Source organism: Canis lupus, chromosome 4 (genome assembly GCF_003254725.2).
Source record: "Canis lupus dingo isolate Sandy chromosome 4, ASM325472v2, whole genome shotgun sequence".
Classification (NCBI taxonomy): domain Eukaryota; kingdom Metazoa; phylum Chordata; class Mammalia; order Carnivora; family Canidae; genus Canis; species Canis lupus.
Genome location: NC_064246.1, coordinates 21,612,050 through 21,629,853, shown reverse-complemented (window position 1 = coordinate 21,629,853; position 17,804 = coordinate 21,612,050). Strand labels below are relative to the sequence as shown.

Below are 17,804 nucleotides of genomic sequence, written 5' to 3'. Positions count from 1 at the left end.
AGGGAGCACCCTCCTGTCAGCTTTCGTGATCCCATTGGCCCTGACTATTCAGGCTGCACATAGAGGCAAGCTCCTCAGAGGCTCTCAGAAGTTGTCTGTCGCACTGGATGCTTTTGCATTTCTGAGCCACTTTGGGACTGTCATTAGACTCAGGCCTAAAATGGTTTCATAAAAGGTTCTTTAAAAAAAATTTTGTATATATAGTGATTTAAAACATGTCAAAAATTGAGGATAACAAAACCAAGAAGGGGAGATTCTCTTCCCCACACCCTGCACCAGTTACCCCAGTCGCCACCACCCCCCACTGTGGGTTCTGGCCCTGGGGTGTCAGGGAATAGGGTCAGCAGGTGGCAGCAAGGTCAGCAAGCTCACATGCTATGCCGCTGTGATGCTGGGGCCTTGCTTCTCGACTCTCCACTGCTCGTTGCTGCAGACACCTGCTCCCCAAAAGCCTCAGGATTCCGCGAGGCTATCCAAAGCAGTAGAGGACGGTCTTGTGTTCACTGTAGCTTCAGGCAAAGAACATTTTCTTCTAAGCCCAAGTTAAAGTGGTTAAAAATACAAACCTAGCAGCTAATTCCTTCCTATCTGGATTCCTCCATTTACCGGGTGCCTGACCTGGTTTGCTGTATCTGTCTTCCTGTTCTTCTGTCTACCTCACGTACTTACACAGTACTTACTGTGTGGCTAGTGCTGTTCAAAGCCTTTTTCGTGTATTAATGCACTGAAATCCACAGCCATCCTATAGAAGAGTCTAGTACTGTCTTCATCTTAACAGATGAAGAAACTGAGGCAAAGATGAACAATTTGCCCAAAGTCACATAGTCAGGAAGTGGCAGGTCTGACTCTGAATCTGCAGATACCAGGCCCCAGAACCTGGCTTTGTCACACCCGTACCAAATGGTCTCTCACCCCAAGCCATGGCGGGGGGTGGGGGTTGCTGAAGGGCCTCCCCGTCTATGCGGGGCGTTACCCCAATCTCATCTGTGTAACCCAGCAGGCGAGATCTGCTGGGGGGAATGTGGCAGGTCTCAGGAGGGGAGGATCCAGCACCCAAGTGTGAGGAAGCCTTCCCAGAGTTGACATTCTTGACTTTGGGAATGAAAACAAACCTGAGGACAGTTGAGGATGTTGGCTACCTCCCTGTCTATAACACCATCTGGCACCTGCCACAAAGCTCAGCAGATGGAGTTATACCCTCAGAACTGCCCTGTTAATCACCAGCAGCTGCCCCGTGGAGGCCAGACTGGCTCCCTAAGTGGCCCATTGCAAGCCCCACTGGCAGATGGCCTGTGAACTGGGGATTTGGGGGCGTGGCAGCAGCCAGACCACACAGAACACAGCAGGCACATTGTTAGAAAATGAGAGGAGGCACCTGAATGGCTTAGTCAGTTAAGCGTCTGCCTTCAGCTCAGGTCATGATCTTGGGGTCCTGTGATTGAGCCCCATGTCAGGCTCCCTGCTCAGCAAGGAGTCTGCTTTTCCCTCTCCTACTTGTACACTCCATCTCAATTTCTCTTTCTCTCCCTCAAATAAATAAATAAATAAATAAATAAATAAATAAATAAATAAATAAAAAGGAAAGAAAGAAAACAAGGGCTCAGGGAAATGTACCAAATAGGAACCGAACAGCCAGGAAAATTGGGCCAATTTTCATCTGAGAACAAATGTCCATTCTAGGCAAGTGGCTTCTGAGAGCCTCCAGGAGGAGCCTTCTGCCTGGAATGTGCCCTCTACACCCCCATCCGCTGTGTAAATGCACCTGGGGCCCAGATTCCTCATCTGGCAACAGCGTCCAGTGAAAATTGAATATTATTCTTATGGAAAGTAATAACTTTTTCCATTTTTATGTAATAAAAAAGAACAACCTAATTTAAGGAAAAACAGTGTATATGTGGAACAGAAGTTTGGCAAAACTGTGAGGGTGATACTCAGATTCATTTGTTTATTTATTCACAGTCTCATCCAATACTGAATCAATCCTCTGCGTGTACTGTGCTGTGGGCACCTTTCCACGGCAGAGCAAAGCCCCCACTGTCATGGGGGAGACAGCTGGTTTCCAAACAGGCCTGCGTGTTAGGTTAGACAGGGTGACATTTGAGCAAGGACACTCACTGGAAATATACTGGTCAAGAGCATGCTAGAAAGAGAGAACTCCAAATGCAAAGACTCTGAGGCAGCAGCACGCTCAGAGTGTCTGGCAAAGGCATACCTGGGAAGCACCGGACTGAACGCTGGCCAGCATCCCTTCCAATATGGTGGCCTTGTAAGTGTGATCTGGATGGGGAGAGTTCCTGGTTTAAGACATGGCTGTCTAAGAACCTGGCTGCTGGGGGGATGGGGGGACTGGGTTTGGTGGGGGAACAAGCGGTGGTTCTGCTGATGGAGCTTTGGGTTCAGGATGTCCCTGAAGGTGGGAGAATGAGAGGCAGACAAGCCAGCCCCCGCACACACACATTATCTGTTTGCCTCCTGGGTTGGGGGGTGGGAAGAGTCACTATTCATCCAGTGTTTGCTGGAGGGGTGGCTGTTGGGAACAAGTCAGTCAGATGCAGTTCCTGTCCCACCAGAGCCCCGGCATGGTGGAACAGGGGCCCAGGTGTGGTTGGCACCCAGGCATGTGGGTAGAGAGAGTACATAGGGACAGGTCTACCTTCCCTGCTGAACCCTGTCTCACCTGAGAGCAGCTCACCTCCCGCAGCTCAGGGCTGCATCCTGGAGGGCCCAAGGGAGGAGCAGGGCCAGCCAGCGCAGAATGAAAATGCAGGATCTTCATTCAAAAACCAGGAGAACAGGGGATCCCTTGGTGGCTCAGCAGTTTAGTGCCTGCCTTCGGCCCAGGATGTGATCCTGGGGTCCCAGGATCGAGTCCCACATCGGGCTCCCTGCACAGAGCCTGCTTCTCCCTCTGCCTCTGTCTCTCATGAATAAATAAATAAAATCTTTAAAAAAACAGGAGAACAGTGCCATTAAAGGGACATAAGTGTTTCCCTTTTTCCCTCGAGGTCGCTCTCAGGGTGTCATGGTACTTTACATTTGCTGTTTAAGGTCTTTCTGAGTAAGGAGAAATTAACACTTTATTTTAAATTATTAGTGTTAAAAAATTATTAGTGTGAATTTTACCTTTCATCTTTATACCATACCAGGCCAGCTTGAGATGCAAGTATCAGAGCATTTAACTCATTTGTATTAAGAAATCACACAATTCGTGTTTTGCGGCCTGCTTCTCGAGGGTGCCTTGAGTGGGCCGGGACAAATTCAAGCCAGGCTCGTGAAGGTTGGACAGAGGGAAGGAAGTGCAGCTTCTCAGAAGTCCTAGGGTTTCTCTGTCCCCATGATGCAGGGCACACACGCATGAACCTTCAGGCCTGACAGCTCTGTACTCTGCTCTGGCCAGGGAGGGATAGGATCTGGGGAGGTGCAGCAGGCAGCTCAAGGATTTTTTTTTTTTTTTTTTTAAGATTTGTTTATTTTAGAGAGAGTATGTGTGAGCAGGGGTGGAAGCAGAGAGAGAGAGAGAGAGAGAGAGAAAGAAGGAGAGAACCTCAAGCAGACTCCCTGCTGAGCACAGAGCCAGACACAGCAGGGCTTGATCCCATAACTCCAAGATCACAACCTGAGCTGAAATCAAAAGTTGGACGCTGGGCAGCCCGGGTGGCTCAGCAGTTTAGCGCCGCCTTCAGCCCGGGGCCTGATCCTGGAGACCCGGGATTGAGTCCCACGTCGGGCTCTCTGCATGGAGCCTGCTTCTCCTCCTGCCTGTGTCTCTGTCTCTCATGAATAAATAAATAAAATATTAAAAAAAAAAAAAAGTTGGATGCTTAACTGACTGAACCACCCAGACATCCCTCAAGGATCTTTAAGCCTCTATCTCAGAACATGCCCTAACCTGGGTCGGAGTGGATGAGATTGCCTAGATTCAGCCTCCAGGCACCACCCACTAGACAGACTTTGGTGATGCCAGCCCAAGGGCAGGGAGTGCGGGGGGACTGCTGGCACCATGCTCCACCTGAGATGCCATGGGTATGTGTGGCCAACTGATGCTCATGCCTGGGCCCCTGCTGGGGATGGAGAGCTGCCACAGCTCCAGAGAAGGAGGCCAGCCTGTCCTGGAGTGTCAGGGGCAGGAGAGCAGGCTGCTTGAGAATGTGTCCTGGGGAGGCAGTGGGAGGCAGGACCAGGAGGGACCTGACACTCCATGACTCCAGCTCTATTTATAAAACACAGATTCTGGGATAGAATTAAGACTTTTAAAATGGGAGCATAGAACATTCAGTCTCCAGTGTGGGACCCCTCTGAGCCTTGGACCCCATGTGACTGCACCGGTTGCAGGCCCATGAAGCAGGCCCTGGTCATCGTTCAAGTCCCTTGGCACTTCTGGGCCTCAGTTTCCTTCAGGTCAGACAGGGTGACCAGGTGCCCCTGCGTCATGTAGTGAAGGACATCTGCAAGGTCGCATGTGGATGGGGGCCAGGAAAGCAGCAGGAATCAAGGCCTCTGCTGGCCCAGCCTCTTTATCTCAGGCTTTCCCGTTCTGCTGCTGCCAGCTGGCTTCCTCTGCTGCCTTACGTTCTTCCCCAGTGTTTTTGAGCACCGACTGTGTGCAAGACATGGGCTAATAAGCACATTGCATAGCCCTGATGTTCACAACCCCGTGCTGTGGTGGTAACAGCAGCGTGCATGAATGCTTACTGTGTGCCGGGGCACCGCACCACGTGCTTTACCCTCGCCGACACAGTGACCGCTCCAGCCACCAGCACTACGAGGCAGGTAGTAGTATTATTAGTCTCTGTTTGCAGATGGGGAAATTGAGATGAACACAGTTAAATAACTGAGGGAACAGCTTTGAGGCAGCACAGCTGGGGTTTGAAGCAGGCAGTGGGAGCCCCAGATCCCCCGCTATTCAACCCTGCTTTACGCTACCTCCCCCTTGACTCTTGGTTTCTGCCCGCCATTCCTCTCCCTGCCCAGGGCTCCCACCCCACCCTCCTGCCTGCCCCCCAGAGCTCCCTGGCTTCTCTTTCCAAAACACAGCATTTCAGCTTAGCTTCCACCATGCCCAGCAGAGGGACTACTGGGCCCAGCTCACCTTCTCCCCTGAGCTCTGTCGCTGGTCTAGTCGGCTTTCAGAGCAGCCACCTGCCATAGGGCGCAACCCCACGCTCATCCAGCCAGCTGGGGTTCAGCAGGGGAGCGGGGACATGTGACCCAGAAGGAGCAGGGAGAGTGCTAGAAAGCAGGACCCTCAGCTGAGCAGCAGGGACTGCCCGCCCTGACCTGTCCTATTGAGGCCCAGAGTCAATGCCCTGTCTGAGGGAGGAGCCAGGCTCTCCGACCCTTTGTCTAGGCCACGCTTCTGCAGGAGAGCCCAAAGCAGGGAGCCCTGCTGACATAGTGGGGCAGGACCCCCTCCTGCATATACATGGAACGTGTCCCTAGGTGGGGAACTGCCTATGACTGGGGTGACCTTGCTGCCTTCCTGGCCCAGGCGCTACTGTCCCTGTGATCTGTCGGTTGCCTCCTCTCAGCCCTTTTTCTCTTCCCCCCATATGGCAGAGCTCCACCTGGAAGGGAACTTCCTGCACCGCCTCCCCAACGAGGTCAGCACCCTGCGGCACCTCCAGGCCATCGACCTCTCCCGGAACCAGTTCCGTGACTTCCCTGAGCAGCTCACCACCCTGCCAGCACTGGAGACCATCAACCTGGAAGAGAACAACATCGTGGGTGAGTGGCCCCAGCCCTCTGGCCCCCGTGCCTCCTGCCATCTGCCATTCCTCCCTCTGGTCTCCCGGGGCCCACACGTGGGGCTCTGCAGTCAGACTTTCACAGACATGCTGGCAAGGTCGGAGACCCTGGAGCTCAGGCCACTGGGCCTGGAAGGGGAGCCATTATGAGGCCCTGCCACCTGCTGCAGGTTGGGCTGGACAGCTGCCTTCACCTGGCAGGTAGGAGGCCCCAGTGTCCTCACCACCTGCCCTGAGCCAGCAGACCACCGTGGCTTACAAGCTCTGTCTTGCATCTCTGTTTGCCGGTCTGGGCTGCCTCCCAGACTCTCCAGTTTGGACCCAGTATATGTCTGCTTCCACCTAAGTCCCCCCGCAAACCCCGTCTCCCTCCCTGGCCTTCATCATGAGCCCTTCACCATTAGTACTTAGGCACCGCTAGGCAGACGTGTCCAGAGCAGCCTCTCCATGCTTCGCAGTGCACAGATACGCTCCCCCCAGGGAACCTGGGGGTCTCCCACCGCAGGCTCAGAGTGCCTTCTGCAAAGGGCAGGCCCAGGGAGTGGTCCTCTCCTCCTCCTGAGGCAGTTCCACATGAGCATCCTCTCCAGCTGCCCAGGGATCTCCCCAGAGAGAACCAGCTCTCAGCAGGGCCCCTCTGTGCCCCTCCTCCTCGGCCCCCTCCTCCGGCTGCCTTGGCTCCCTCAGAAGTGCATCTTCAGCCCTGTTTGGTGCCCCCTCATGTTGCCTCTGATGTTGGCAGTGCCAATAATAACCCCCTTCAGTGCCGCTTTTATTTTTGTAATTGCTTTCACAGCCATTATGCCATTTGACTAAAAGCAATGGCTCTCCAGTGGTTTGGAGCTAGATGGAGAGTAGCCTGCCTTCTGCATGGGGTGCTGAGTATCCCGTCTGTCAGCAGTGCTGCCAGCAGGACTCTGGCCCTGGCTGAGGGGGCGTGGGATCAGTTTACCCCTGAGGCTTGAGATCCACTTTTTTACAGATGAGTAAACTAAGGCTCAGAGAGGTCAGGAGAATGCATCAGGTTGCACAGGGAGATGATAGAAGCGTCCAGGACTCTCAAACTCGGGCCGGTGCCTTGGATGAGGTTTCTTGTCTGACCCAGGATCACTGTGTGCCTCGCCCCTGGGTTGGCCCCTCTGTCACTTGAGCCCTCGTGCTGTCTTCAGCTGGAAGAGGCACGCCCAGAAGTGCCTTTTCACCCCGAGGCTCTCCCTCCCGTGCTGCCCTCACTATCTGGGGTCTTGCCCTGAGCCCTTCATTCTCGGCCAGGCCCTCCTTGCTGCGCCTTCCCTCCCCTGCCTCTTATTCTTGAGACCATTACTGATGCAGCCAGTTCCTCCTGCTGCCTATCCGAACGGGGCGGTTCCCAAGCAGGGGCTACTACGTGCTGACACCAAGACCAGAGCTGGGCATGTAACTGCGGGCAGGCAGGTCAGGAGGAGTGTCGGCCATTGGCTTCCCCACCTCCCCACTGCAGCCTCAGTAGACTCACGTCACCTGTCTGAGCCCCAGCTCCTTCTCAGCTTTTAAACAGGAGTTCTCCCCCAATCCCCACCCAGGAAGGGAGCTTTGCCCCCTCCATGCTGGCTGCGGTACAAAGTGGGGCGTACAAGGGGGGACAGATCCCCCAATCCCTTCCCTCCCCAAGGCCAACAACATCCCTTCACAGCAACAGTTCCCAAAATAAAGATCAGCTTTTTAAAAAAATATTTTATTTATTTATTCATGAGAGACACAGAGGCAGAGACATAGGCAGAGGGAGAAGCAAGGCCCCTCACAGGGAGCCCAATGTGGGACTCGATCCCAGGACCCCAGGATCTCACCCGGAGCCGAAGGCAGACGCTCAACCACTGAGCCACCCAGGCATCCGCTGTTTTGACTCATTCTGTTGTATAGATATCTCTTCCTTTCTGTTGAGGGACAGCAATAACGACACATGGGAGCCTCTTACAGTTTATCAAGAATGCTCATGCACAGGCCCAAGGCCCATTTGATAGCTGTAGAAACTTAGGCTCTAAGGGATTTCCCTTCACCTTCATGGCCAAGTGTCTGCTGTGCACCTAGCCAGGTGAGCCAGGAAAGAGATGTCAGTCAACCCCTGGGCTATTTCCCAGCCAGTTCCACCTGTAGCAGAGCCTCCTGGTGCCAGCCTGGGCCAGGCACAGGGGATCCCAAGATGCAGGGGCCACTCCTGTGCAGCAGAGGCACCTGCTTTCTGCCAAGTGCACGGAGGCTCCCAGAAGTGCCCATTGATCTCAGGGCCTGCGCCACTGCACGAGGGCTTTCCGAGGGCACTGGGGCCTCCTTCTGTCCTCCCACATGCCCCACATGGAGAGAAGGGGCACGTGGAGGCAGCACCTGTTCCCTTGCCGGAGTCTCCTCTCTTCCATTCTCTGCCTCTCCTGATCCATCCTGCTTACTTGGATCACCTCTAACTCCCGAAGCCATGGCAGGCCGGGCCCTCACCTTCATAGCCCAGCTGCACGGAGGGGGCTGTGATCATGGTGAGGAAGGTGAGGACTGCGTCGTCCTTCATTATGGAAGTAGCTCTGCACCTGTCGCCAGCTGTAGCTTATCTCCTGTAGAATCTCATTAGGAAAATTGTAGTAGGAGCTTAGGATGTCTTAAGAGTGGCTAATTTTTCCCCTTCAGAGCCCACAGAAGGTGTTGGAAACATTTTTCTTTTTTCTGAGAAATAAATCTGAGATGCATGAGTTGCTCTAAAGCTTTAGTTCAGCGAGAAGACAACAAGTAGCTCCAAAGCAAGCTCCCAAGTGCATCAGAAGGAGTCTCAGTCTGAAGGGACAGCCCCTAAGGATGCCCCCAACCTGGGCTCAGGAAGCATCCGGGGGCGGGGGAGCGGGGAGAGCAAGGACAGCTCTGTCATCTTTTGCCTTCTCAGCAGTGCTGCACCCAATCTTCCTCCACTCTGGGCCACAGTGGGGCTCCAGTTCACAGAGGAGGGGGCCCTCAATAGGGTACGTAGGCTGACAGAGCTGGGGACGCTTGGTCTGCTCTGTGATGCCAGCTGCCAGCAGGTGGTGGTGCTGCTGCTGGACCTCAGTGCTCACCCATAGCTGAGTGTCCTCAGGTCATGTGTCCGGGTGGCCCTGGTGGCCTCATTGCCATTCCTGGTACAGATAGTCCGGTCCACGCGCATGATCTCTATAGCCTCATCCCAGGAGCTGCCCTGCCCCCTGCTTCCACGCAGCACCTAGCGTGCTGTCTGCCCTACAGCACGTCCTCGGGTGCTCAGAGACCTGAGTGAAGCAGAAGTTCCTAAGCACCAAAGGCCCTCTGAAATGACTGACACACAATACAGCGGATTGTTTCCAGTTGCCGGCTGTGACCCACTCATGAGTCACAAAGTCAGGTGGGAAGGTTGAGGCCAGTGTGTGATGAAGTACACCTGTAGCATGGTACTAGTGCTTTGTGACTTTCATTTCAGGTTTATGTACATGCGCAGCTGTATGTACTGGTTTGTGATGTAAAACGTATTTCTTACGGTGGGTCACCATGAAGAAGTATCAGAAGCCACTCCCTTAAGATGTCCTGCAGAGATGTGGGGTCTTTTCATGGCCAGCCTAGCTCCTTAGCCTCCCCCCCCAGCTCACACTGCCAGCCACACAATACATCCTTCCCTCCTCTCTTCTCCATCCATGGCCACGACCTTCGGCACCTTCCTGGTGACTGGTGGGGGTGGAGTGAGGACGGCCAGGGAGGCCTCGGCTGAGGGGAGGAGCTTGCCACCCACCTGACTATAGAATCAGGTAGACGACAGGGTCAGTGCCACCTGTTTATCCCTGCCCATCCCACCTCACCCATGCTGCCAGCCTGCATGCGCAGTCTGAAAGTCCTTCCTTGTGTCTCACCGTTTTCTCTGCCTGTGGCCACACACACACACATACACATACACACACACACACACACACACACACACCCCTGGCCCCCCACCCCACAGTCTGTGGGTCTGGGCCAGGTTCAGGTGAATGGGAAGTAGCACAGATCAAGACGTCTCACTCCTCTGCCTCTTCCTCTGTGGAAGGCGTCCTGGAGACAAGCTACCAGGACATAGTTGTGGTTGGCCATGTGTCCCTGTGAGGTGGGGCTCCCAGGAGAGCCCAGGAGGGGTTTCAGAGGAGGTGGAGGTATTTGGTCTGAATGACAATGACAATATGCTGGATCACCCATCTTCTGAAAAAACCCAGAAGCCAGGTCTCTCACCCTGGCAGCTGCCACATGTGACTTGAAGGAGGTTGGGCAGGAGCCACATGAAGTTCTCATTAGAACTCGATCCTGCATGGTCTTTCACTGTATCCCAGAATGTGTGGGGGGTGAGGAGAAAATTAAGTACTTAGGAGACTTCATTTTGCTAAGCAGGGGACTCTTTCAGTTAATCTGGAATTAATTTTCCATAACTCTCAACTCACCAGGGTTTTTCCCAGTGTTCCAGAGGGAGCCAGAGATCACAGGAAAACAAGCTCTTGCTAAGAATTTAATAGAACAATAAATAGCACTTTGAAAAAGCTAAGTCACATGGGGATGCTATTTCATCCTGCTCCATACTGTTTCGCCTCTTACCGTGGAAGGCCATATCTCCTCAAGTAGGGCCTCAGGGGCAGCACCTGAGAACTTGTTAGAAATGTATTTTCACAGGGCGCCCTGCTGGCTTGGTTGGTTAAGTGTCCGACTCCGATCTCAGCTCAGGTCTTGATTTTAGGGTCCTGAGTTCAGGGCCCTGACTTGGGCTCCATGCTGGGTGAAAGAAAGAAAGAAATGCACATTCCCAGGCCCTTACTCAGTTAGAAATTGGGAGGAGGCGATTTGTTTTAACAAGCTGCCCCCACCGGTGATACGGCTCCATGCTGAAGCCCCCGCCGAGGCTATGGCTTCTCAAAGCTTCATCCACAGACCAGCAGCATGGGCATCGCCTGGGAGCTTTTTAGAAATGCAGAGCCATAGACTCTACCCTCTGTCCTCCAGGGTCAGAATCTGCAACTGAGCAAGGTCCCCAAGTGATTTCTGTGCACACTGCAGGCTAGGAAGTGCTGGTGAGGTGTGGGGGGGGGGGGGGGGGGGGGGGGCTTTTCCTAAATAACCAGGTGCATCTCCGGGCTGCAGGCTACTCTCTTGTCCCACCCCTCCCACCCAAGCACAACTGCTCTGTAAGCCTCACAGAATGCCACAGGGTACAGGCCACAGATCCCACATCCCAATCCCCTGGGAGTGCTGGCTAGAGAGGAAGCCTCCCAGGTTCTCTTTTCAGACCTACTGAATCAGAACCTCTGCGGATGGGCCCAGGAACCTACATTTCTAACAAGCGACCTAGGCAGAGACAGCAGTGTGCTGATTGAGAATCTGTGTTAGACCCTTACCCCGGGCTTCAGTCTTTTGGTATAGTTTACCTGGACCATGGCTCCAGCCCTTATCCGTCAGTACAGGATCCTTGTCCCTGCAATACAAAGATGGGAATGGGGGCACCATGGGGACTTGGAGGGAGCATGGCTGGCCCAGGGGTCCCCTACACCCCTGCCATGACCCAGTGTATCACAGGGTGCCTGGGCCCTGTATCGTACCATCCTCGCCCTTCTCCAGCAGGCAAGGGAGGGCAGATCCTTCCAGGGAGCCGCAGCTTCACTCTGGCCTCTGTCAAGAGAAGAGATCCACCAGAATGCAGCCTCCACTGTCCTAGCCTGGGGGCACAGATGCCAGGACCTCAGGATAGCCCTCCTGGGATGTTCACATGGCTGTTCCAGCCTCACCTGGTACCACAGAATGAATTGATCAGTATCACAGGGGCAGAGGGAATGCGGCTTTGTTTCTCTTTGAGGGCTCTACCCATAGTGAGAGGTTCTGCAGGCTCTGGGTGCTCTCAGAACTCACCTGTGTGGCGAGAAGGCTGATGCGCTGGAGTTCCATCCCAGTTCCGGGTACTGGGATGGAACTCCAGTTCCAGTACCTGGAGGTGGGCCTAGGAGGATTTCCTGGAGGAGGCAGAATGGGCGGGACTGGTCCTTCTCCACAGCACAGCCCTTTGTCCCTCTGGTGGAATGGGAGGGGAGTCTCCCTAGTTCTTTCACTAGGGCCCAGAAAATGTTGTTTTAAACATAGAAAACTGGACAAGCAGAGGTGGAAATGATACTCTATTTGACCTAAAAAGAAGTGCAGAGACTTTTCAAAACCTGATTGCTGTAGGTGCCTAGCATAGCTCTCCTGCCATGATCTTGTTTAACCTGCCTAAGCGTCCCTTCTGGATAGGAAGCATGATCACCACTTGACAGCTGAGAAGAGAGGCTCACAGAGGTCAAGCAGCCTGCACGAGGACATGATAGAATCAGGATTTTAACCCAGGTCTCTGGTCATCCAAGCCTATATATCTTCAGTGTCCCCAAGCCTATCCCATGCTCCTTCAATAGGAGAGCTACATGAAGTGACAGGTGCAGGTGCCACCTGTCTGGTAGGCACCCATCAATAAGTTGGCAGGTTACAAAGCAATAGCTTTTGCCCACTACCTTGCCCAGCCCTTGAAAGAGCCCTGAAGCTGCAGAGAAAGCTCCTCCGGGAGAGGGCATGCTGCAAGGCCTCATTTGCTGGTGGCTCGCTAGAGGCTGGTTAGCAGACAGACCTCCTGTAGCTCGCTGCCTGCTGTGACAGGCCTGTCAGCCCCTAAGACAGGTCAGAGCTGAGAAGCCGGCCTCTCGCCCTCCTCACCCTTCGCCATGAGGCTTCCAGGCTCTGCTTGGGGAGAGGCTGGTCTAACCTGACCACGGTTGAGTAAATGGTGTGCTTTGAACCCTCCGATGCCAACATACTGCTCCGTCAGTCAGCGGCCTGTGTCCAGAGCTGTAAAAGTAACCTGTGGAATCAGCTGGCTATATCTTTTGAGCTCCTCCATTTTCCACCATGTACCACTTGGGGTTTAGCTAGGCTCTGATCCTGGGTGATCTGAATTGCCAGGCTAGGAAGAGGCTATGTCAAGGCCTCAAGGGCTTTGAGAGGTCAGGCTTGCTGCCCACCCTGCAGACCCACCAATGCTCAGTAGGGTGAGGAAGCAGCAAGTAGAGAATCTCGGCCAAAGCAAATGCTTCTGGACGCAAGGCCCTGCCTCCTCTTAGACCAGGCAGGGGCATAGTGGGACTGTTCACCAGCTGCCTTCCGAACTTCCTCTGGGCCCAAGAGGCAGCTTGAACCACAAGCAGGGAAGGCTTCTTAGAATTTCCCAGGCCTGCCTGCCTGTCTTCACTCTGGACAGAAGGGGAGCCCCCCGTGGTGATAGCAAAAGCAGAGTCTGTTTTTAGCAGGAAAGGCATAGGCCTGAAGCCCCACTTATATCATTAGCATAAGCAAGTCGCCTCACCTCTGTGCACCCGTTTCATCCCTGCTGCAGTGTGGGGAGGACGGCTCCATCCTTTGGGTTGACTGGGTTCACTGCGGTCGCTCCCCACCAGTTGCTTGTCCTCCTGCCATTCAGCCAGCCTGGGGTCCTGACCACATGCTACCTGCTGGGCCACTTGCACTTACCCAGGGACCAGGACAGAGGAGCCAAGGGACCTAGCTAAAGAATTGGATAGAGACTACGGAGTGGACCACAGCATCCAGGACAGGGCTCAACTAGCCAAGGAAGGTTTGCCCAAATTGTCCTTCCAGAGGATTCTGAGTGGCCAGCCCCTGTGGCACCCGGGATCTCTGGGTGGCGCAGCGGTTTAGCGCCTGCCTTTGGCCCAGGGCGCGATCCTGGAGACCCTGGATCGAATCCCACATCGGGCTCCCGGTGCATGGAGCCTGCTTCTCCCTCCGCCTGTGTCTTGTGTCTCTGCCTCTCTCTCTCTCTCTCTCTCTCTCTCTCTCTCTGTGTGACTATCATAAATAAATAAAAAATTAAAAAAAAAAAAAAGAATTGTGGCACCCACCCAGGTCCCTTGAAATCCACTCCACTTACCCCCCACCAGCACCCTGAAGCAGGCTGCTGTACCATTCCCAGTACCACTCTTGCTTCTGGTGAGGAAGATATTTGAGACAGGTACTTAGTAGCTGAGAAAAGGGAGCAATCACCATGTGCAGCTTTAAGCCTGGCAAGATTTTGACTAGGCTGGCAGGTTTGGGAGGCCAAAGTCACACCCCTGGCACCTTTCTCCTGAGTCTGGACCTGGAGCTCCAAACCTATCTGGGGAGAAACAGAGCCAGTCCCCTCCTTGGGCACTGGGTTTGGATTCCTCTTGAGCACGGCCACCTGTAGCAGTCTGAGCCTTGCCCTGTCACAGGACCCAGGGGAGAATGACTTGCCCTCCACATGGCAGCTGCCAGAGTGCCACAGCAGATGCATGCTCTCTCCCGGCATGCCCTTGTCCAGCACAACAGAGTACCATGCTGTGCCATGGGTAGCAAGCAGTCGGTGCAGGCATCCCTCGAGCTGGCAGGCGGCTTGGGAGGTAATTACCAGACACACAACACAAGGAGCACTGACCGCCCGCGGAGCCTGGATGACGGAAAGGCTGGCAGTAAACAAACAGGCTTTAATAGCAATTAGTGCAAGTTAGACATGCCCCCTTTGACATGGGAGGAAAGGAGCTCATGTGTGTCTGCCCACAGGGAGTGAGCAAGTGAGTCTCTGGGCAAAAGACCTCTCACACACTTGGTCTCTGCCCAAATGGAATGACATTCTCTGTGCCAACCACTGTGTGGTAAAGCCTTGATTACTCGGAACCTCCAATTATCCAGGATGCTCTTGGCATTCTGTTGGTAGCACACAGGGAAACAGCAAGAAAGGAGTTATTTGACGTTTGTTTAAAATAAAACACTTGCACGCTCCATTAGCCAGCCGGCCAGTCTCCAGCCAGTCTCCTGTCCCTGTCCAGAGTGCTGGAGAGCAGCCCCTAGGCTCTGAACCTCAGAGCTCAGCCTTGCCAGGTGCCTTACTCAGGGAACAAGGCCTGCAGGGGTACAGACACAAATCGAGGCATTGGAAATGTGCATTCATTCACCAGTGGTTCATTTGATTGAACAGCTTGCTGTGTGCCAAGCTCTGTGCTGGAGACAGAGATGTACAAAGCACGTTCTCTGGGGTCCTGGAGCTCGTGGCATGGTCCGTTAATACTAGCTGATACTCAGTGACCATTTACTTCACATCTGATCTCTAAGCATTTTTCAAGTGTGCTCCTGTTTAGTCCTCATGACAACCTTGGAAGGCAGGTATCGTCCTCCTCCCCAGGTAAGGAAACAGAGGCGCAGGGAAGTTGAGTGACTTGGCCAAGGCCATGGGTCTAGGTCGCTGCCTAGGCAGAGCCAGGGTTCAGGCCCAAACAGTCTTGCTCCAGAACTCCAGCTCTTTGGGACTTTGTGTAGGGGAGAGATTTTTGCATAGAGCTGTGGAGAGATAGAAAGCCACAGTGAGGGACACCCGAGTGGCTCAGCGGTTGAGCATCTGCCTTTGGCTCAGGGCATGATCCTGGAGTCCCAGAATCGAGTCCCACGTCGGGCTCCCTGCATGGAGCCTGCTTCTCCCTCTGCCTGTGTCTCTGCCTCTGTGTGTGTGTGTGTGTGTGTGTGTGTGTGTGTGTGTGTGTGTCTCATGAATAAATAAATAAATAAATCTTTAAAAAAAAAGCCACAATGAAGTCACAGTGGAAGCAAATAACTTTAGTTGGAAGGAAGCTCCCGTGGGGTGGAGAGAAGGGTATTAGGTAGTGAGGCAGGATTCCCTAGGCCACGTGGGCCATCTGCCTCGCTCCTGACAGCTCTCCCTCACAGAGCAGAACAGGTGGGCAGCATCCCAGGATGGAAGTGCTATGTGCGTATTTTTGCCAAATTCTCCCATTAAACGACATTGGAAAGACCGGCAGTGCTCAAGCTAGCTGTACATTCAAATCATTTGGAGAGCTTTTAAAAGCCCTCGTGTCCAGACGACACTCCATGCCAATTAAATCAGAATCTCTGATGGTAGATTTTGATTTTTTAAACTCCCCAGATGGTTCGAAAGAGCAGGCGTGATAGAACCATTGAGCTAGGGGCGCCTGAGTGGCTCAGTTGGTTCAGTGTCTGCCTTTAGCTCAGATCATGATCTCGGGGTCCTGGGATCCAGTGCCACACCGGGCTCCCTGCTCCACAGGGAGTCTGCTTCTCCCTCTCCCTCTGCCTGTCGCTCCCTCTGTTTGTGCTGTCTCTGTCAAATAAATAAATAAAATCTTAAAAAAGAAAAGAACCATTGAGCTAGACCCAGACCTTCCAGCAACACCAGCATTCCATCCTGAAGAAGCTGTAACTTTCCTCTTCTTCCCAGCGTCTGTCTGCTATGTGTGTCTGTAGCTTTATCAGGATGAGAAAAGCAACAGCCTGGCCATGACAGCAGACACTTGGCTGGAAGGGTGGCAGGAGTGAGCTCTGTGGACTTGCATCTTTCCCTTGGGACTCCCCTTTTACACTGACCCTACTGGACCCTGGGCATGGTGCTCTGCTGCCAAAGTGCCCACAAAATCCTCTCTCCTCCCTGTAGCACAGCAAGCTTACCTAACATTTTCTCAAGGAACTTCTAGAAGCCAAAAGCAACTGAGAACATAGGGGTGATAAAACAGTGGGCTGGTGCCCAGAGCACAAGTTTATGCCAGAGAATCCTAGTTTAAGTGTGGAGTTGGACTGAGCACCAGCACCTTTCATGCAGGAGCCTGCAGTCCTGCTGGGGTGGGCTACTCAGCTCGGCTCCCCACTGGCCTGCTGGGGTGCTCAGTCAGGTTAGTAGCTGGAAATTGGCCCTGGTGGGAGTATTTGCACCACAAAGCATCAGCAGATGCTACACATGGGATATGTGGGATATTTTCCTCCTCCGGGAGTAGATTGTGAGCTGTTAGGCTGCACGCCGCTGGCTCAGCTCTCTCCACCTCCTTGCTGTCATTAGCATCCTGACCACTCTCCCCAACTCCCACCTTCTTTTTTAAAAAAATATTTTATGGGGATCCCTGGGTGGTGCAGCGGTTTGGCGCCTGCCTTTGGCCCAGGGCGCGATCCTGGAGACCCGGGATCGAATCCCACGTCGGGCTCCCGGTGCATGGAGCCTGCTTCTCCCTCTGCCTGTGTCTCTGCCTCTCTCTCTCTCTCCCTCTCTCTGTGACTATCATAAAAAAAAAAAAAAGAAGAAGAAAAAAATATTTTATTTATGTATTCATGAGAGACACAGAGAGAGAGGGGGGCAGATACAGGCAGAGGGAAAAGCAGGCTCCATGCAGGGAGCCCGACGCGGGACTCGATCCCGGGTCTCTAGGATCACACCCTGGGCTGAAGGCTGGCGCTAAAGTACTGAGCCACCCGGGCTGCCCCAACTACCACCTTCAACCCAAGTTTTGTTTCCCAGAAGCTGGTTTCCCTGGGGGCAGGGGGTAGGGGAGGCTGCAGAGCTCATTCCTACCTGGTGGTTATCTTCAGAGCCTTGCTTCTTATTTTTCCGACAGTAAGGGAAGTCTTAGTTCTGACAGTGGTCGGAAATCTGAGCAGGAAGTTTTGTAGAGTTAGGCCTGGCAACCTCAGTTTGCAGGCACAGAGGAGGATTTTCCAAGGTGCCACTCTCACTTCTGTCCCCCACCCCAGGGAGAAGAACCTTTAGGGGAGGTGATCACTTTTCCATCTGCAAGTCCCATGACCCACCCCCACGCCCCAGACCTCGCTGGGGGCCGGGTGGGGGCTCAGGAGGCGCCTTCCGGGGGCCCAGTGAGGGGGCCGTGGGGGGAGAGTAGGGACTTCAGCAGGGAGGAAGGATAGGCACGGGGATGGGGGGGGGGGGTGCAGAGACCACCGGAAATCTGACTGGGAAGATAAATGCCAGGCAAGGGCCAGGCAATTTCATTTACTTTTTTAGCTGTCTCCGGAGCAGCCAGCGAGGCTGAGTCATTTATGAAGAAAATTATTATGATCGTCTTTGCCCATCAGCCTGGCCTGAGGACGCGCTGCAGGAGGCGCCTGGCAGCCCACCTTTGCTGGCCAACCCGGACATGGCAAGGAGGGCTCTCGGCAGGCACTTTTCTCCTCCTTTGTTCTTCTTTCCTGGAAGCTTTTTTTTTTTTTTTAATTTTT

General features: G+C 53.8%; 1 protein-coding gene and 1 long non-coding RNA gene across 3 annotated transcripts in view; one reads left to right on the top strand and one right to left on the bottom strand.

Moving 5' to 3' along the window:
* LRRC20 (leucine rich repeat containing 20) overlaps positions 1-17,804 on the top strand; it is an 85,194-nt gene that overhangs the window by 51,408 nt on the left and 15,982 nt on the right. For both annotated transcript variants that reach the window (XM_025434571.3, XM_025434570.3), the window contains one exon: positions 5,557-5,724. In XM_025434571.3, the coding sequence (XP_025290356.1) occupies positions 5,557-5,724 (168 nt within the window). The remainder of the gene's footprint in view (positions 1-5,556; positions 5,725-17,804) is intronic.
* Positions 10,270-12,080, bottom strand: LOC118354621 (uncharacterized). The gene is made up of 3 exons (XR_004815502.2): positions 11,324-12,080; positions 11,153-11,199; positions 10,270-10,502 (listed from the first exon to the last, which is right to left on the bottom strand). It is a non-coding gene; the product is annotated as an uncharacterized LOC118354621 (long non-coding RNA).